Below are 20664 nucleotides of genomic sequence, written 5' to 3' on the forward strand. Positions count from 1 at the left end.
AGAATCGCATGATAATTTGTCTTGTAGCCAAGAAAAATACAAACTTATGGGCACTGATATTGTACTAACTGACCTGAATGAAGCCCAATATCCACTAACTGTGCTCAAAGCGCTTTACAAAGGGTCCCAAGTCAATAGCAACACTTAACTTGTAGCATGAGACATAAGGCATTGAAACCGCTATTACAATTTATTTTTCAACAAGGGAAGACTGGAATAACCCAGGCATTAGCTGTAGTACAGCACTGCAAACTGAACACAGCGCAGAAGGTAATTGGACTTAGTATCTTTTGGGTAAGAACCAAAGACTGTTACCTCTGAGCCACGCTGCCCCTATATATATATATATATATATATATATATATATATATATATATATATATATATATATATATATATATATATATATATATATATATTCAAACAAAAAACAAACAAACCAAAGATCGTGTATTTCACATAATTTCAATATTTTATGTTTAATAAACAAATATTTATAAAATGTTATCTAGCCAGAAGAAGTAGAGACACAAGTAAATAAAATATATTAACGTAACAAAGTAGAAAATTGGAACATTAAATAAATGTAAAAATGGAGAGAAAAAAATATATAATTTATGTAAATGAATAAATAAATAGTCTTCAACATTTCCATACCCCAGACTTCCAACAGGAAGTTGCAGGGGTTGTAATCAGAGTGCACTGATTGTCACAAATTATGTATTCCACCGTCTCAATCTGGTAACATGTTGCCAGGTTAATTTACATTTTGTGTGACAGTTGAATTCAAAGCGAAAGTCACCAGACTCTCAAATAAGATTTTTTGTTTTTTTTTTTTGCCGCTAAAGAAACGAGAGTACAGTTCATTCTTCAAGACAAAAGCGTTTTATTGTCGTGAAATAATTTTCACTTAGCAGTACAGAGGTGTCAACTTTACTGATATCTCTTCTTTTTCCTGATTTCCCTAATTTTCTGCCAGTTTTATGATATGTTATTATCTCGGGAAAAAACAACAAACCAAACCCCAACATAGCCGTCATCATCGTCATTATTATTATTATTATTATTATTATTATTATTATTATTATTATTATTATTATTATTATTATTATTATTATTTTTATTATTATTATTATTATTATTATTATTATTATTATTATTATTATTATTATTATTATTATTATTATTATTATTATTATTATTATTATTATTATTATTACTACTATTATTATTATTACTACTACTACTACTACTACTATTATTATTATTATTATTATTATTATTATTATTATTATTATTATTATTATTATTATTATTATTATTATTATTATTATTATTATTATTATTATGTGTCTAGTAAGAGCATAATTTTGACAAAGCGATTCCCACCAGGCAGGACAGAATGTAAAGGGCGATTGTAAACGGCGTGAGGAGGGACGGAGGTTCTTGACATGTGTGTGTTGCCAGATTGGCCTCTTGCCGGTATTTCTCCATCAGCTCTGTCCTCGTTGTCATCAAACTTTGCTGAAAAAGAGAAGAAAATAACAAAACAAGATTTTAAAAGTTTTTGATGGAATGAGTAAGGCAGAGTAATCAATGTGAGAAAGAAAAATCATTTTAATGATTTATAGATGTATTCAGTAATTTCCATTCCTCTATATTAGCCGATGCACCACACACACACGCACACACACACACACACATCGTTATTCAGGGCCATTAAAACACAAATCAAACTTCATAGGAGGTACGAAATTTGACGTTACTCAGTTCTTTGTTATTGTTTTTAGCCTGTTAGCAATAGATTGCAAAAAACATAACAATTTTTTCCTCTTCGGCCAGAAAACTTAGCTTATTAAATAATTATGTAGCAAGGAAATATGGATATGGAAAGTAACAATTACTTGTCACCCTTTGGATAGGATGCTAGTCTATTGCAAAGTGCTTTCCACCAGCTGTAAGAGACACAGTTTGGCAATCACTGCTGGGTGGAAAAGGGGGGGGGGGATTCAGGAAAATATAGACTGTACCCATTAATTTATAAAAATTGAGCTTTTAAATAGTGCAATATCCGCTAAATTAAATGTGCTCAAAGCACTTGTCAAGGCGTCAGTCTTCAGCCAACAGCAACTGTTAGCAAGTAGGACGAGACATTGTATTTTTTTCGACAGTAAAAGATTGAAAAAAAATCGAACTTTTATATAGGGCAATATCCACTAAACGTGCTCAAAGGGCCTTACAAGTGATCCCTGGCTAACAGCAACATTTAACATGTAGGACTGGACATGGCGCCTGTTTGGCGATATTACAAAATTTTCGGACAGAGACAATGTTGTTAACGACCAGATACTCATTTTATACCTGAGTATGGTGAGAGAATATGAGTAAAGAGCCTTCTCCAAGAACTCAACTATGCGCAGAGCGAGGCTTGAACCCAGGACCTTCCGATCCGAAAGCGAGTGTCATACCACGAGACCACATAGCCACACGCCAATCATTTTACACCTGAATGTTGTGCATTTGAGTACAGAGGCTTTTATAAAGACTTAACTTTGCGCCCCTCAGAACGGGACTCAATCCCGGGGCTTGTAGGTCCTTTGGACCACAAAGCAGGCAATGTTACCTGTAGTAAAGTAGTCCGTCAGAGCCTTTAGGCCCATGGAGCCGAAGTTTATCCTGGTTTCTGTTGCATAAAATGGAGAATAGGTACTAATTGCCTGCTACCCTTTTGTTAGGACGTTAATGTTACCAGGAGTAAAGTAGTCCATTCGGCCCATGAAGCCGGAGTTTATCCCAGTATTTATAACGTGAAACGGACAATAGCAGTTGCTTGCTACCCTTTGGATTGGACGCTAATGTTACCTGTAGTTCAGCGTTTTCGTCCATGAGGTATGTAATCTCATCGTGAATCAGCTTCATTTGGGCCTTCAGTCTCCACCGTAATTCTCTCATTTCACTGTCACTGCCATGGACTGGAAACTGGAGATGGAATGAAAAAAACAAACTCTTCATTGGAATATGTGTCAGGGCATGACATAATGAGTCGGAAGGTGAACATTTTGGATTAGCATGTTTTTTGCATTTTCTGAAAGAATATGCTCACCAACGCATTTTAATCTTTATTTGAAGTAAATCGGGTGATTTTTCGTGAAGTTATGATCAAATGTATGGGAAAGGTATCCAGCAACTTTTCTCAAATTTCATACTTTTTCAACTTGACTAGCTATAAAAAGTATTTAGAAGTGAAATTAAGCTTTGATATTTCCTGAAGATGTACAAAAAGGGTTGATTTAATCATTTTTGATAAGAACTCATTTTGGATAAAAATTGACCTTCGAACTAAACTTGGCAATTTATCCTTTCAAATATGTTTTAATGTTATTGTTTTTTTTGTTTTAGTTTTTTGTTTTAACTTCCCAAGTTATATCGATACTATGCGTTTAAGTAAAATACTTAAAACATCTGCCGCTAGATGAAATGTACCAAACAGATAAAAATATAGAAGGAACGAAATTGGTGGCATTCAGCTCTTTGCTATTGTTTTAGACAGAATGTATACATATATATATATATATATATATATATATATATATATATATATATATATACACACACACACATATATATACATATATATATTATATATATATATATATATAATATATATATATATATATGTATATATATATATATATATATATATATATATATATATATATATATATATATATATATATATGAGCCAAGGTCAAAAGGTGCCAATTTTTTTTTCTCAAAATAAAAGTGACATAATAGTCCATTCATGTTTTTTTTATGTGTAGCAAAAACCCTGTACTTCATGAATCAAAGGCCCTTTAGATAACATTACGGTCAAACGCAGCATAATATCGTCAACAATACCTATAGGTTGCTGGTGTCACCTGTGACCGGCGACACCAAAATGAGACAAAAAGCGCAATAACCAAATGATTTTTATTAAGTATCAAACTTTATTTAGTAAGTTATAAACAAAAAGACACAATCGACAACAATTATAGTACAATAATATTACCAACTATTGGAGAAAATGTTGCTTTTTGGTGTCATCGGTCACAAGCAACATAGAATGCAAATATATCATTTCATAAAAATGTTTGTACATTAACAACAACAACAATATTGCATATGCTTATTACCAGCAATGTTCAGAAACTTTTGGAATAAAATGTTGGGAAATAACGTGACCAAAGCATGACGGTCCGATGATGAAACCTCTGAAGTAGCGTTTTCGTGAATCCGTTCATCAAAGCTCTGATGTCGACATCAGTTTCGCGCCCGGCGTTTTCACGACGATCAATCCTCCGATGTCACTTCCGAGGTTTGAACAACGGGTTTTGAGATAGAAGAGAGCTGCAACACGTTTCTTAATACTTTGTATTGCATGGCTTGAGTTGTGCGTGTCATTATTATTATTATTATTATTATTATTATTATTATTATTATTATTATTATTATTATTATTATTATTATTATTATTATTATGATGATCATCATCACCATCACCATCATCATCATCATCATCATCATCATCATCATCATCATCATCATCATCACCATCATACGGATGAAGGAGATGAAAATTAATATTAAAAAAAAAATTAAATAAACTTTAAAGATTAAGATAAAATTGTTATTTCCTTTTAGGTTGTTCATGTTTTTTTCAATGTATATACAATACATATATGTATGTATATATATATATATATATATATATATATATATATATATATATATACATACATATATATATATATACATATATATATATATATATATATATACATATATATATATATATATGTATATATATATATATATGTATGTATGTATGTATATATCATGAAAAAGGAGTTGGAATTCTTTAAGACAAATCAACATCAAAGTGCTATTTGGATCATGTTGCAATCTCCGAGAGAGTTATTTTAGTAAAGTTGAAAGGAAACCCGTTTAATGTTAATGTTATTCAAATATACGCCCCGACATCAGCAGACAGTGACGAAAACACAATTGAGACATTCTATCAAGATATGGAACAAGCATTAGAACAATGTAAATCTGATTAAATTCGTTTAATAATTGGTGATTTCAATGCAAAGGTTGGTAACGAGAGAGTTGAAAATATCGTTGGCCCCCACGGACTAGGTACCAAAAATGATAGAGGGGAAAGACTTGTCGACAGGTGCATATTGAAAAACCTTACTATTGTCAATACATGGTTTAAAAACCACGATAGAAAGAAGTGGACATGGATAAGCCCAGGTGGCCTTTATAGAAATCTGATAGACTTTATTCTGGTCCAACATCGATTCAGAAATATCGTACGCAACGCAACAACTATTCCAAGCGCAGATTGTAATAGTGACCACAGACCTGTCAAGGCCACGCTAAAAATAAAACTTAAACAAATAAAGAAAAAGAAAGTGGAACCAAAACTGCAATTCGATCTATTGAGAATTAACCATCAAATAAAAAATCATTACAAAGAATGCGTGAAAGAAAAAAGTGAAAACTTGACCTCAGATATAAACATAGATGAGTACTGGAATCAAGTATCGAACTGCATCACAGAATCTGCAAGAGAAACTATTCCATCTGTGAAAAAACACGAACCAAAACATAAAGTGGATGGATGACAAGATCTTGAAACTGATGAATGAAAGACGAAAACTAGAACGCAACAACAATGAATATATAGAAGCTAATAAGATTATAAAACGTGAGTGTAAGAGAGCAAAGAAAGATTATATTGAAAATGAATGTCACAGCATTGAAAGACTAAAACAATCTAGCACCAAACAATTCTACCAGTCAATACAAGATCTAAGTGGAAAACGCCCAGCCGTGGCAAGAAAATGCGTTAAAGACGCAAACGGTAATATACTTATCGACAACAACGAAATTTTGGAACGTTGGGCAGTATACATAAAAAATCTATACGAGGATGACAAAAGAGGGACGAGCTTGGATAAAGAAATCTCTACAGTGAACACGGGTCCCCAGATTATGCGAGAAGAAGTAGAAGCTGCTTGTAAAGAGATGAAAAGGGGGAAAGCGATAGGCCAAGATAGCTTCTCAATAGAATTGATTGACGCCCTCGACGATCTGGGAATAGACATTCTGAGAAAAGCCTTTAATGTCTTATATGAAAAGGGTGAGTTGCCTAATGTCTTAAGACAATCGGTATTCATTACGATACCCAAAAAACAAGGTACTATTGACTGTGACCAACACAGAACAATCAGCATAATGAGCCAGGCCACAAAAATTATGTTAAGACTACTTATGAAAAGAATGAGGAGCAAGATCTCTCCAGAGATAGGTGACGAGCAGTTTGGTTTTGTTAAAGAAAAGGGTACGGTAAATGCAATATTTACATTGAAAACATTAATGCAACGGTCAATCGAAAAACAAAAATCACTTTATCTATGCTTCATTGATTATTCCAAAGCTTTTGATTCAGTACAGCACGATACGCTATTCAAAATCTTAGAAAAGATCGGTATAGACAGTAAAGACCTTCGACTTGTGAAAAACTTATATTGGAATCAAACAGCGTGTGTCAAACTGGATAATGAAACATCGGACTTCTTTAACATCGAGAAGGGAATAAGACAAGTTTGCGTCTTATCACCGGACCTTATTAACATATATAGTGAAATAATATTCAAAGAAATTGAAGATATGAAAGGCGTCGTCGTTGGAGGTCAGAATATGAATAGCATAAGATACGCAGACGATGGTACTCTGATGGCCTACTCTCCAGAATACGTGCAGAAAATTTTAGATATAGTGGTGTGCAAAAGTGAAGAGATGGGCCTGAAACAAAATATTAAGAAAACCGAATGCATGATGGTCTCAAAGAATGACAACAACGCGACCTTCCACTTGTCAAGCAAAGGAGAGACCATCAAACAAGTAAAGAAATTTAAATATTTAGGCACTATCATCACCCATGACGCCCGTGACAAAGGATATAAAACAAAGAATAGCATTAGCAAAAACGTGTTCCATAAAATGCGACCAGTTGTGTCAAACAACAACCTAAACTTGAAGACCAGAATGAACGTAGTAGAAACATATGTTATAAGTACCCTTTTATACGGTTGTGAAACGTGGACGCTTGACAAAGAATGTACGAGGAGGTTAGAGGCATTTGAGATGTGGGTGTATAGAAGAATGTTGAGGGTATCATGGACAGACAGGTGCACGAACGAGGAAGTGTTGGAGAAGGTGAGAAAGGGAAGAATACTGATCGATAACATCAGTTACGCTTTCTGGGACATGGTGGAGAAGAGACGGAATAGAAACGTTGGTAGCATCTGGGATGATCGAAGGAAAGAGAGCTAGAGGAAGACAAAGAATGACTTATCTAAATAACCTAAGAATGGCCAAATGTGACTTAAAAAGCAACACAGATTTCATGCGCACCGCAGAGGATCGTGATTCTTGGAGACAGCTGACCGGCAATGTGCTCAAGAGCACAAGCCACGATGGATGATATATATATATATATATATATATATATATATATATATATATATACACACATATATATGGGTATCGTAATGAATACCGATTGTCTTAAGACATTAGGCAACTCACCCTTTTCATATATATATATGTGTGTGTGTGTGCGTATGTGTATATGTGTGTGTATTTGTGGGCGGGGGGGGGGGGTATTTTTTTTTTGTTTGGTACAAATTTCAATCTTTGTTTTCAGATATTCAACATGAACTATAAACACAATCCATATTTCATTGTATTTAACACGAATCAATTTCTAATGGAGACTTAGTAAGTTACAACTCAAGTACAATGATCTTAAAGGGGTGTCAATCTGTGTTTCAAATTTTAAAATCCATGCGCATCTTTTGGCAAAGTTGGTTTTATCTGCTGGAGATGGTTGTATTTCTCTGAGGAGATCTTCCTCTGACTGGTGTAAACCTGCATCGGTGATCATTAGAAGTTGCTCTTCCATCACTCATTGATCGGGGAAGCAGATTCCAGTTATCCTGATGGTTCGGTTCAAACAGAATGGTACCATCTGGTTCACAACTAACTTCTCTTATGTCAGTAAAAGTTGGGAATGCTACCATCATTCCTGGCCTGTTTGTGGTTAAGGTGTTACTTCATCAAATGACAGGAAGCATTTGTATGTCAAGTAATGTACTGTAGCTTGTATGGAGTACTGTGTTCTGTCACGTGAGAGGTTTTAAAAATAATTGTATTGTAGTTAGATGGAGTGAAAATGTCAATTTTTGATCAATTGCTGCATTTATTGAGTCGCATACCATCTGATTATGTCCTTTCTCTAAAGAAATACTTTTGTACAACTGTGGCGCCTTGCTTCCATATAAATAAACTCAACATTCTTGACATCACGTTTCTATACCATCGTTGGAGATTATTATTTTGGTGTAAGTACCAGCTGTTAATTTTGCGCATAAGTAGTTGTAGAGACAACTCGTTGGCGGTCAGACCTGCCTCAATTTGGTCATGTAGTAAACAGCAGAGGCTTGGATCGATGGAGATAATAAATCAGCCTGTAGATCAATATAAGATTAATAAACTCTCCTCGTTCAGCTTTATCCTTTTATTTTTGCCACAACCATTAGAAGCTGCTGTCGTCCATTATTCACGATGAGAATTCCATGCCATTTCATCGACATTTTCACCTTCGTATTTGACGCATTCATCGCAATTGTCTTTTCTTGGCTTGAGAATAATGCTGTCTGCCTTCCTCTGTTACTTCGATACAACTTGTTCCTCTTCCTTGCAACGACATCTTTCTTTCAATATCTTCGCTTCCTTTTCAACATATTTCTTTGATGAATCGTATTTTCTTCTAACATAACATTCCAGTCTGTGTTATTTTGTTTGGCACTAATTATGTTACATGTAATTAGCTGAGCAGTCACGTTCACAATTTGGTCATCTGTTGTATCCAAGTGGTTCGTGTTTGAAATGACCTGTAGTGTCTCCACAACTTCTCTATCGTTAGGTCTATTATTGAATGCCTTTGTCCATTTCTGTTGGTATTATTTCTGCACTTTTAATGAAAATGGAAATTCCTAATATCAAGTCTTTAAAATTAGTTACCAGAATGCAAAAGAAATGTACTGTTACGATTTGTTTAGCTATAACCAATGGTCTGGTAAGCATAAAACAAGACAAAACAAAACGAAACAAACAAAACAAACAAACAAAGCTAAACCAGTAAAAATGATGTCTTCATAACCTTTTATTCATGGAAATATATTGGCAATGCCTTGATCAACAATTTTCTATAAAAAGCTTGACCAAATGGTGTCCGATAGTTGTTCGTGTATTGTGATGAGGCAGGTTTGCCGAGGTCAATTATTCTGGTCAGCTTGTGCTTGTATTTTGGAGTCTGGTCTATAAACAAGAACGAAGCATTTCATCCAATGAATTTATTATGTTATAATATACCAAATATAAGATTATGCAATAAATCAGATAATTAGAAATTAGATTTAATACATATTTGATTAACATTCAGAATTGTTTCACTTACGAGATTTATCATTCTCAATTTAAAAAAAAACCTCAAAACGGAATAAAAAATATTTGCATAACAATTAGAACAATATTATCAATTTTAGATTCGTCTCGTACATACCAACAGTTTTCCCACTAAACACAAAACATTTAGATAACTATCGTTTTAGGTTGTTTTTTTTTTTCTAATTCCGAGTGAATAAAAAGTGTTATACACCTTTAATTGTCCGCCTCATCAGTAAAGATGTTATGTGGCGTAGCCGATCTCTTTGAACCAAAGTCAAAACTATAATCAAGGTCGGCTTTAGAATGTTTGACACTGATGTCTTGGAGGTTCCATTTACTATCGGTTGTCTCTCTAATTTCATTCGATCGATCTTATGCTGGATAGGGGCCTCTCTGACGAAGCTTTCCGTTTTGTCATCTCCACCATCATTCTTTCTCTTTGAAGAGGAAACATTTTTACCCTTTGTTTTGGACTTGGATTTGGAATCGGAGCAATAGGCCTAGATAAACCCTTGGAGTGTAATGGCATTTTTAAAAATCCAACTTCATCAATAATCAAAATAGTGCAACTATGTGGTCTTGTGGTATAACACTCTCCCTCATTAGAAGGTGTCTTGGGATCGAGTCCCGCTCTGAGCGGCGCATAACTGAGTCCTTGGAAAATACTCTTAAACCACATTATCTAGTCGTACCCAGGTGTAAAATGAGTATCAGGCCGTTAACAGCACTGTCTCTGTTTGGAAAATAATAATATCTCTTTACAGGCACCATGTTCCGCCCTACTTGTTAGTTATTGCTACTGGCCAGGGACCCTTTGCAAAGTGCCCTGACCGCGTTTACTGGATATTGCGCTATATAAATGCTCAATGTTATTTTTTTTTTAGTTTTGTTGTTTTTTGTTTGTTTGTTTGTTTGTTTTTGTTTGTTTAGCTTTTTCTTTTTCTTAAAAAAAAATCAAAAATCAAAAGATCCTTGTTGTTGTTGGACAGGATGGGTAGGGGTTTAAATGGTGGTATGATATCAGGATAGCATCAGGTGGACATGTCATAGGGATTACGTGATTTAATAGGGTGATTGTCATGATCGAGCTTTGTTATTTTAAATTAATAGAGATAGGGAGAACAGGTGATCGGCGTATTATCTTTTTAAATACTCAATCATTATTTCGTACATTATATTTACTAGTAAAGCATAACCGGGAGATAATAGGCTTGAAGTTCAGTCGCATCGTGACTTTAGAAATTGACAATTATTTAGCAGCTGTGATATTTATGGATGCTCAAAATTATATAGTCCAATGTCAATACAACCCTATTAACAGTAAAATGAAATATTGATTTTGTAGTTAAAGACACAATCATTCTTTCTAATCCACGAAAACAAACTATACATCATTTATATGACGTGTTTTTGATTGCTTGAAAGTACTTCTCCGTCTCCGTTGAACTCTAAACTAACATCAGAGGTTTGATCATCTTGAGACTAAAGAATAAGAGGGCGCGCTTATCTCTGAAGTTGACATCAGAGGTTAGATCAGCGGATTGGCAAAAACGCTACCTCAGAGGTTTGATCAACGGGCCATCGATATCTTATTTAGCGACATTGTGTCACTTGTGACATTAGACCGATGGCACCATTACTTATGTCACAAGCAATACCAAATTGCAATTTCGACAATATATCATTAATTTCAGTCAAACCAGTATAATAACCTCAGGTAAATATGGAATTTAATAATATTTCAGAAACCAAAGACTTCAAAAATAGAAATATACATGGAAAATAGATCATCTGAATGTGACTTGTGACATAAGACCGGTGACACTATTACTTATACTTATGTACAAGCAACACCAAATCACACTTTCGTCCATACTATATCATTATTTTCAGTCAAAAAAGCATAATAACCGCAAATCAGACGACCATCCAAACCAACAGTCAATTATGCTAAAATGAAATTCAATAGTATGCTAAGAAACTAAATACTTTCAAATTGGAAATATACTTAGAAATTAGTAATACCATTGTTGCTATTACTTGGGTCAAAATCGGCACTAGATCGCAATTTTGCCTCAATAAATCAAGAATAGCAACTGAACAAATGTAATACAGTCTGTTAAAATGGAATTCAATGACATTTCAAGCTTTGAAGAACATGAAAACAGAAATACATTAGAAACTTCAAACTTAAGTGTCAACTATGACATTTTAATCAATGACACCGATGGTCACAAAAAGTACCAGAAGTCACACAAACTCTAGATAAATATCAGCCATGGTAATGCATTCATGTAACCAGACGATAACATCACCCTACTGCTCAAATCTGCTTGTTTGTAGTAATTTAGTGTGTTAATAGTAAAACAAATCAAATTTCTTGACAACCCTTCTATTTATCTGGATTCGTCAAAAGCTTGAATTTTGTCTTTTTCTTGATTCATACAACCCTGAAACATAAAAAATTAGAATTACAAGGAAATGATTAATTGTGTCAAAATCACGGTCTCAGATGAGATGTCACAATATCATATTTGTAAATAGAATAACAGATGAAAACATAATTTTTTGGTTGCACTTTGTAATATCCAATATCAAGTGTTGCTTGTGACAATGTAAAATAGCGATGACACCAAAGTTCAACTTACCTTTTCTGCATGGAGACACGCTGGAAAGGCAACTGAAAGTGCTGCACTTCAAAGGCTGGTAAGAAGGGTGGATCAAAATTGCGAATCGCCATTTAACGAAACAAACTTCCACGTGTTCACGCATGCCGTGTTGCTTGTGACAAATGACACCAAAACCAATAAACCTCAATATCAGCAAAACGGAATACATTTACTCCAAGATTTGAGTTCAGAAGGAAAAGCTATGCTTTTTTCTCATAATAAAACATTTTATAACCATTAAATATGAGCTTTAAAGTTTCGTGTCGAGTCTTTTAGTCTTAGTATTGTGCTGTGTTTGATGACACCAAAGGTCACAAGCAATACCAACTTTTTAAGAACTCTATATGAAACTTAATCAGATATGTAATATAGGTACTGCAATTGCGTTTTAAAGTAAATTTTGACTTTATACTATTAGTCAAATTTCAATCATGTGAGCTAAAACATCACATTTAATTTCTACATGCTTTCTAAAAAGGTGATGCGTTGACGTCGTTTTAAGCACATGCCAAACTGCATTCAAATTTGACTTTCAAGTTGTTTATTTCATATTCTGTTGAACAGAATATGTTGAGCTATCTCATTTTATCTCTTCTTCATATTATCAATTGATTACAAGCATTAACCCAATGAAAACAGCCCATAATTAAGTAAAAATCGAATTTTCTTAACATTAGTATCAGACGGGCACCTTTTGACCTTGGCTCATATATATTATATATATATATATATATATATATATATATATATATATATATATATATATATATATATATATATATATACGACATGTCGTTGCCTGTTTTCCGTCGACGTTTCCGATTGAGCTTGATCTGGTCCCACCACTAATTCTGCCACTCGTCGAGTCCTGGTCAAATAGACAAGGCGATAAATAAGTATTAGGTCATTTAAATGTTGCTGCTCGAAGCTCGCAGAAATAATAATTAACAATGTGAAATTGAATGTAAGCTTCGATTTAATAAACGAAAACAAGATAATGTGGACGTTTCGGTTTTGGTTTCCGCCCGATCCCCTTTATCAACAAAACAGAACGAATGAAACACTATAACACTACAAATACACTACATTCGTCTGTAGTGTTTTTTCATTCATCCTGTTTAGTTTTATTGATAAAGGGGAAACCCGAAACGTCCAAAGTATCTGTTTTCTTTGATTAAATCGAAGCTTACATTCAATTTCACTTTGTTAAAAGTATTAGATAAGACACTGACCTGCAGTTTTGGGGACGTGGGAGAACGCTCTTCCTCTGGTTAAGACCACTGGTTTTTTTTTTTTAGCTTTTCATAAAGCGCAATATCCACTAAATGCGCTCAAATCGCTTTACATGGGGTCCCTGGCCAACATTAATACTTAATATGTAGGACGAGACATGGCAAACGAGTCGCTTGTTCTTTACAGTAAAAAGTAATGACAAAAAAAAAATAAAAAAAAATGAATGTTATAACAGATTCCCCCAAAAAGAACAAAGCGTGCCAAATACTTTTCTGCCGCCTTTTTTGGATCTTAAGTGTTTTCAATTTTGTGTTTGTTATTGACTGAAGTAGGGTTTTGAACCCGAAACGTTCCGTGTTTTAAAAAAATATTTTATTCTTTTTCGAAGCTGTTATATATTCTTTTTTTTTTTTTTCCGTTCATCACTATTTTTTCCAGTCCACATCTTTTCTAGCAGTTGAGGGTCATCTTATTTCACAGTTTATCAATTATACGAGGGTTGTAAAAAAAAAGTCATTTACGGCAATGAATATATATAACATCAACAACAATCAGTAAAACCGAAGAAAATTAAAACACAAAGACGATGAAGAAATAGAGTCTGGCGAAGAGGACCTACAAGGACCTGTGCTGGAAACAATCCTTAAGTATCTTTAAGTAAGTAATAAGCAATAAGCAAAAAAAACAAAACAAAAAAACCAAACAAAAACAAAACAAAACAAAAAAAAAAACGTACACAGAACCTTAAGGGTTCAAATCCCCAATTCAGCTGATAACTAGAAATAGTAAAAACGTCACTTCTTATTAATTTATTATCTATTGTAAAGCGCTTTGAGCACGTTTAACGGATATTGCGCTATGTTAAAGTTCAATTTAAAAAGAAAGTTTATTCTTGGCTGATTGCTGCCATTTTTTCTGCTCTTTGTCTGGATTTAATGTGACGTATTGATTAAGAAATAAAATAAAGTTGGTCTATCCATTATATTTCGATTTAATAGTGTTTCACTATACATACATTATATAATCTAAGCTTGTAGATAGTTTGCGTTTGTCTAAGAAGTTCACAACATTACCATTCGGAAATATAACAAACCAACACACAAAACTATGTGTAACCGTGAACGTTTATAGTCTGTTTAATACAGTTTAGTGAAAACTACTCATAAACGCGGATGGCAAAAAAAAAAAAAAAAAAAAAAATCCCCCCCCCCAAAAAAAAAAAAAAAAAACAACAACAAAGACCTCAGTGACGTCAACTTCATTCTATCTATAATTATAATAAAGACAAACCTACCCGTCCTCCTCGTATACGTGGAACAACGTTGGTTTGGCTTTCATCTTCTGTGTCGGCGTTCTGGGGGAAAGGCGGAAAGGGGGGGGGGGGGGGGGGGGGGATTGGATAGTGAAATGTAATCATCGTCATCATCATCGTTATCGTCGTCGTCATTATCATCATCCCATCACCAACATCACCACCATTTTGCTGTATCGAACAAAGGTCTGTCCGAAAGTCTGTTTTTAAAGTGATATCAATAAAGGGAGGTTTTTTATCTTTCTTTCCGCCCCCCCCCCCCTTCCACCAATCATTTTCCAATCTACCATTTTAAATGGAAATGATTTTCCATATTGTATAGAAATTATATACATTTATTTGGGCGATGCGATGATATGCGGATTGCGCTTTAGGTGTCGTGCGTCATCATCCATCAGCAAGCTAAGAAGTATTGTAACTTCTGTTGTGTTTTAGATGGGACACCAGAATAATATTGTGGAATCACGCACTTAACGCAGGTCTGCCGTACTCTTGGAAAAAAACCCATATTATTTTAAGATTTGGCCAGAAAACTCATCCTTCAAATACCGATCGATTTAAATGACCCTCATCTTGGCAAAAGAAAACTCTCAAACCTCGGACTTCTGAAATATAACGGACAAGCACACAAAACTTTGTTTAACCTTGAACGTTTATAGTCTGGTTAATACATTTGCGTGAGAATTACTCATAAACATGGATTGCAAAAAAATACAAAAAACAAAAACAAACCCCAAAGACCAAGAACAAAAACAAAAAACAACTAAAGAAAAATATTTTAAAAAATAAAATAAAAACCTGAGTGACGTCAACTTCGTTCTATCTTTAGATAGTTTGCGCTTGGCGAAAAAGCTCATACCATTGCCATCCGGAAATATAACAAACCAACACACAGAACTATGTGTAACCTTGAACTTTTATAGTCTGGTTAATACAGTTTAGTGAGAATTGCTCATAAACGCGGATGGCAAAAAAGAAAAACGAAAAAAAAAAACAACAACAAACAAAACAAAGGAAAAAAAAAACAACAAAACAAATAATAACAAAGACCCGAGTGACGTCAACTTCATTCTATCTATAGCTCAAATGTGGAAAGTGTGTAGTGAACACACAGTGCATCCTTCTCCAGGGCATGCCATTCTGATATTTATAAGCACAACTAATATTTTTGACAAAGGACTTAACGAATGTTAACTTATTAATCTGTAACGAAAGTCAACTAGCCAATAAAAAAGGGGAGCACCTCTTTCCTAGAGTCTCTCATAATGTATAAGTCCATAACAGTAAAAAAAAAATATTGCATTTTTGAATTGTGTCAAGAGTCTCTCTTGAAAGGAAACAAACAAACCATCAAACCCGATAGCCAAGGCGTCAGCCGCAATGCACCGCCACAATTTTGAAAATAGGTACCAGATTTCTTGCCCAAGGGAAGAAACTAGAACCAACATCTCTGAGAGACATGAACTTCGTTCCATATAATTTAGTGAGAAGTAATCACCAAAATGGCTGTCTAACAACAATGACAAAGAGCTGAGAGACGTCAACTTCGTTCCAATTTTTAGCTTCGTAATTACCCCGACAGTATTCAATTTTTAGACCATGGATCACGTAGTATGACCTTCGTGAACTGAGTAAAAGTGTTGTGGCTAAAATGTTTTAAACCCCCCCCCCCCCAAAAAAAAAAAAAAAAAAAAACATTTTGTCGCTTGACTCGAGTATTCGACTTGCCTGGTTCGTATCCTCGTCGTCCCGCTGTCTCTTGGACACGATTCTATGAACCACGATGTTCCTCCCGTCAGCCACCGATCTTGACCCCGAACTGGCCTCCTCTTTCTGAACGGATCGTCGTCTGGTCATCTCGGGCGTGTGAAAGGAATCGACGGGTGATCTCGATTCACGGGACGCTTTGTCGTCTCCACGTAGGGATTCCTTGCTTTGCAGTGCGCTGTGAAATAGGTCAGATTCGGACGTGTCGTGTATCGACTTCATAGAGTGGAAGGAGTCCGTTTGAGCTTTACTGGAATCGTTATCGTCAACTTGGCCTATAGAATACGTCCTATCCTTGCCCATGGTACTTTCACTGCTATCAGAAATAGCTGAGCTGAACTTTAAGCTGTCGTCATTTACGCTCCTCGAACGGATAGGACTTGTCGACGCGGCGTCTGTGACAGTGGTGAAATCTTTGTCACAATTAAGACTCGAGCTGTGTCGGGATTTCTTAAGGTCAACTGAGCAGTTTGTCTTTTCGGGTTTCTTCTTTTTGGTTGAGTTGCCGTTCTTTTTTGACGGAGCGGCGCTGGTGATTAGTGGGAGATACGTGGCGGACCCCTTCATCTTTTGGGGCTGGACAGACCCTTTACTCTCCAAAAGATGAGTCGATGTCTTGCTTTCATTTGAAGGAACGAAGAATCCCGCCCGCTTTTCTACTAGTTTATCGGAGTATTTTCTCTCTCTTGGGCGACTCGTATCGGTTGCCGATGTCCGTGTATCGTGCACAGATCCCGTGATTCTTCTAGAGGAAATGGGCTCATCTGACGGTCTTCTTGTCCTGTCATGTAAGCTGATGACGTCTATACTCTCAGGGGACACAAAGGCTGACATGCTCGGGCTGTCCTTCACAGAACTAGGTTCCATTGATGAGGGTTTTGGGTCTACACGGGTGCCTGGCGATGAGAGATGGGTTTTAGTATTTGATGAAACGTGAATTCTTATCTATTTTTGTGATCTATCTATCTATCTATCTATCTATCTATCTATCTATCTATCTATCTATCTATCTATCTATCTATCTATCTATCTATCTATCTATCTATCTATCTATCTATCTATCTATCTATCTATCTATCTATCACAGTGAGGATGATGTTAATGAAGATGGTGGTGATGATTGCGATTATGCTGATAATGATAGTGATGATGATAATGATGACGACGACGACCATAGTGATAAGACAGTATGATCTTGATAATTGCGATAACTGATAATATTGGTTACGATAATAATAATGATAATGATGGCAGTGATGATAAAGACGATAATGATAACAGCACAGACAGACTCACTGTTCCTACTGGTGTTCTTGTTGTCGATTCGAGTCTTGAGCACAGATTTGGGGTAGGCGTTCTGGGCCTGTTTCCGTTGGAAAGCGTTCCTCATGCCTTGCGCAGTCACCATATTTTCCACGTCGTTGTTCTCGTTCACCTGTTCCTGACCAACCAGCGCCTCGTACAGGCTCTGATTGTGCGCCTGCTTCTTCTGCTGGAGACGGAACTGGACCTTCATCTTCTTGCTGTCGCGGCCGTAGTCCAACAGATTCTTTGTGGAGTACGTGTCCAGTTTCCTGGCCTCTTCTTCCAAGTTGTGACTGCTGGAATGTTTGATTGATTTTCTCAGCATTTTCAATCTTTCTCCCTCTCTCCGATAGGAATCCAGCGCCACGTCCAACACGCTCTTTCTCCTGGAACGCGGTTGCTTCTTCACGTCTTTTTCGTTCTCGGGGAAGAACGAATTTCTGAGGTTGAAGAGACTCCGTTCAGGTGCCGTAGCGGAACTGATGCTTTTTTGTCTCGGGTCCTGGCGTTTCCGTTTGCGCGTCCACCATTTTGGAAGGTTGAGGGATAGGGTGATGTTTATGTCTTGCAGTCGAATGAAGACAGCATGTTCCAGAACGGGCCGAGTGTCCAGGAACCACCTGGAAAGGTGGGCTGTGGTGATCGGAAGCTGTTTTTTGTTTTTGGTTTTGAATTCTTCACCGAAACTCCTATAGAATTTTCCAAGAAACTAAACACTATAAACACCCACTGTAGTATGATAAAACACCAAGTAAAGGTTCCAAGAATCAAAAAAGAGTAAAGTACTTCAGAATACATATCTTATTCATCCGATAGCAAAGACAAACTATCTATTATGCCAGTATCATACACACAAACGTACGTAGAATTGAGCAATTTATTCACAAACCAACTATGCATGTGAGCTCTCCAGCATTACAAACGAGTGATCATGAGGACATGAGCCAGCTAGCATTTAAATCTACAGAGACAACATTAGTCCAGGTTTCCCATCGTGAGAGTGTAACTAGACTCAAAGCTCTTCATAACATACAATTACCTGATTTCGCTCTTCTGTCACTGGTAATGTCGCTCTCTAAATCAGTTTGATGATTCGTGTTCCTTGTCACCATTTTCTTCGATATTCCTTTGAAGGTCGTGTTTTCACCATTTCCGATATAATAATATTTGTATTTGTTTACACACTATGACGTCATCAGTTTCGGCGCGATTAGTTAATAGCTACGTGCACCAATTTGCAGGATTGATAACAAATAAATAACAATTTGAAATTGAATGTAAGCTTCAAATTAATTACGAAAACATAATATTGACGTTTCGGGTTTCCCCTTTATCAACAATAATGCGGTAGTGACCACTACCACATTATCTCACTCCTCTGTAATGTTTCATTCATCCTGTTTGTTGATAAAGGGAAACCCAAAACGTCCACATTATCTGTTTTCGCAATTAAATTGAAGCTTACATTCAATTTCAAATTGTAGGGCTGTGGGCTGTGGCACAAGAGATGCATTTTTTTTTCCAGGCCGGGGTAATATTTTGTTCTATATTTATCCCAAAGAGGGGGTCCCGATAGTTCTGTTAGATTTGGCGGAAAGTACTTTGCGGTAGACTAGCGTCCTATCCAAAAGGATAGCAAGCAATTGCTATTGTCCGTTTCACGCTAGAGAAACCGGGATAAACTCCGGTTCTATGGGGCCAATGGCTCTGAAGGACTATTTTAAAAAAAGTTTTATCCCGATGAATGGGTTGGTATTTCTTCCGTAATAGTAAAAGATACAGAAATAGGATTCATTGGTCTGATGTCACGTCCGCCCAGCAACCGGCAGCTTGGTTCAAAACAAAGGAAATCGGTACTTTTTATTCTTCATGCTGGCTAGAACTTTTTCACATGTCATTTGATCAGAATGTATAAAAGTCAAAACATGATCAGATTATTAATGATTTTTTCTCTCCTCTGGATCACCCGTGTTTCTGTTTTTCTCTGTCTAAAACCTTTCCTCTTAAATTTTGCTGTCAGAAGGATATGGTCAGTGCCACAGTCTGCACCTGATTTTGTTGTGCAATAAGAGAAACTTGTAAACCACCTTTTACTTGTTAAAATATAGTCTATCTGGTTCTTTGTGAGTCCATCCTATGAGGTACAGATGTATTTCCTTCTAACGTGTCGTTTGAACCAGGTGTTGAGAATCATGGGATTGTTGGTTTGTGTGAAGGTGAGAAGGTGTTCCCCCGAGTCATTTTTTGTACCTAGACCGTGTGGGCCTAATCCGTTGTCCTTTTCGGCACCTCACCAACTTTTGCATTAAAGTCACCCGTGATAATGAGGGCATCTCGAGGTTTTACTTCTTCTTTTACTGATTGTAACTGGTCGTAGAAAATTTCAATTTCTTCTTTGTTATGTGTTGACGTTGGAGCATAGACCTGTATGATGGTGGCTGTTAGGTTTCGTATCTAGGCGCATAACAAGTATTCTTTCAGATACAGGGTTGTAGCTTATTAGACTATTTTTAGCTTGGCAGTCAAGGATTATAGCAACTCCTGTCTGTCCTTTGTTTCCCTCGCTGTATATGACAAGGTGTTCTTCGTGGTTGAAATGTCCACTGCCCATCCATCGGCATTCACATAGTCCCGTGATATTTATGCCTTGATGTTCGAGTTCTTTCGTAAGAAAATGGAGTTTTCCTTGTTCTAGTAATGTTCGCATATTCCATGTGCCCATTATGATGGTGCATTTTTTTTTGTTGTTTTTGTTTTTAGTTTTCTTTCTCCATTTTCTACTTATCTCTTTTTCTGCTTTTCCATCCATTCCAA

The 20664-nt window shown here is 35.7% G+C and overlaps 2 protein-coding genes across 2 annotated transcripts in view; one reads left to right on the forward strand and one right to left on the reverse strand.

The window, feature by feature from the left end:
- LOC144965029 (2-hydroxyacyl-CoA lyase 1-like) overlaps positions 1-20664 on the forward strand; it is a 45777-nt gene that overhangs the window by 7804 nt on the left and 17309 nt on the right. The window lies entirely within an intron of this gene.
- LOC144966645 (uncharacterized) lies at positions 460-20183 on the reverse strand. The gene is made up of 7 exons (XM_078903404.1): positions 20149-20183; positions 17842-18539; positions 16507-17441; positions 14761-14820; positions 13033-13101; positions 2863-2979; positions 460-1524 (listed from the first exon to the last, which is right to left on the reverse strand). The coding sequence occupies exons 1-7, from the start codon at positions 20181-20183 to the stop codon at positions 1354-1356; spliced, it is 2085 nt and encodes a 694-aa protein (XP_078759530.1). The 3' UTR covers positions 460-1353.

Source organism: Berghia stephanieae, chromosome 2, assembly GCF_034508935.2.
Source record: "Berghia stephanieae isolate SIO BIC M18660-M18661 chromosome 2, UCSD_Bste_1.3, whole genome shotgun sequence".
NCBI lineage: Eukaryota > Metazoa > Mollusca > Gastropoda > Nudibranchia > Aeolidiidae > Berghia > Berghia stephanieae.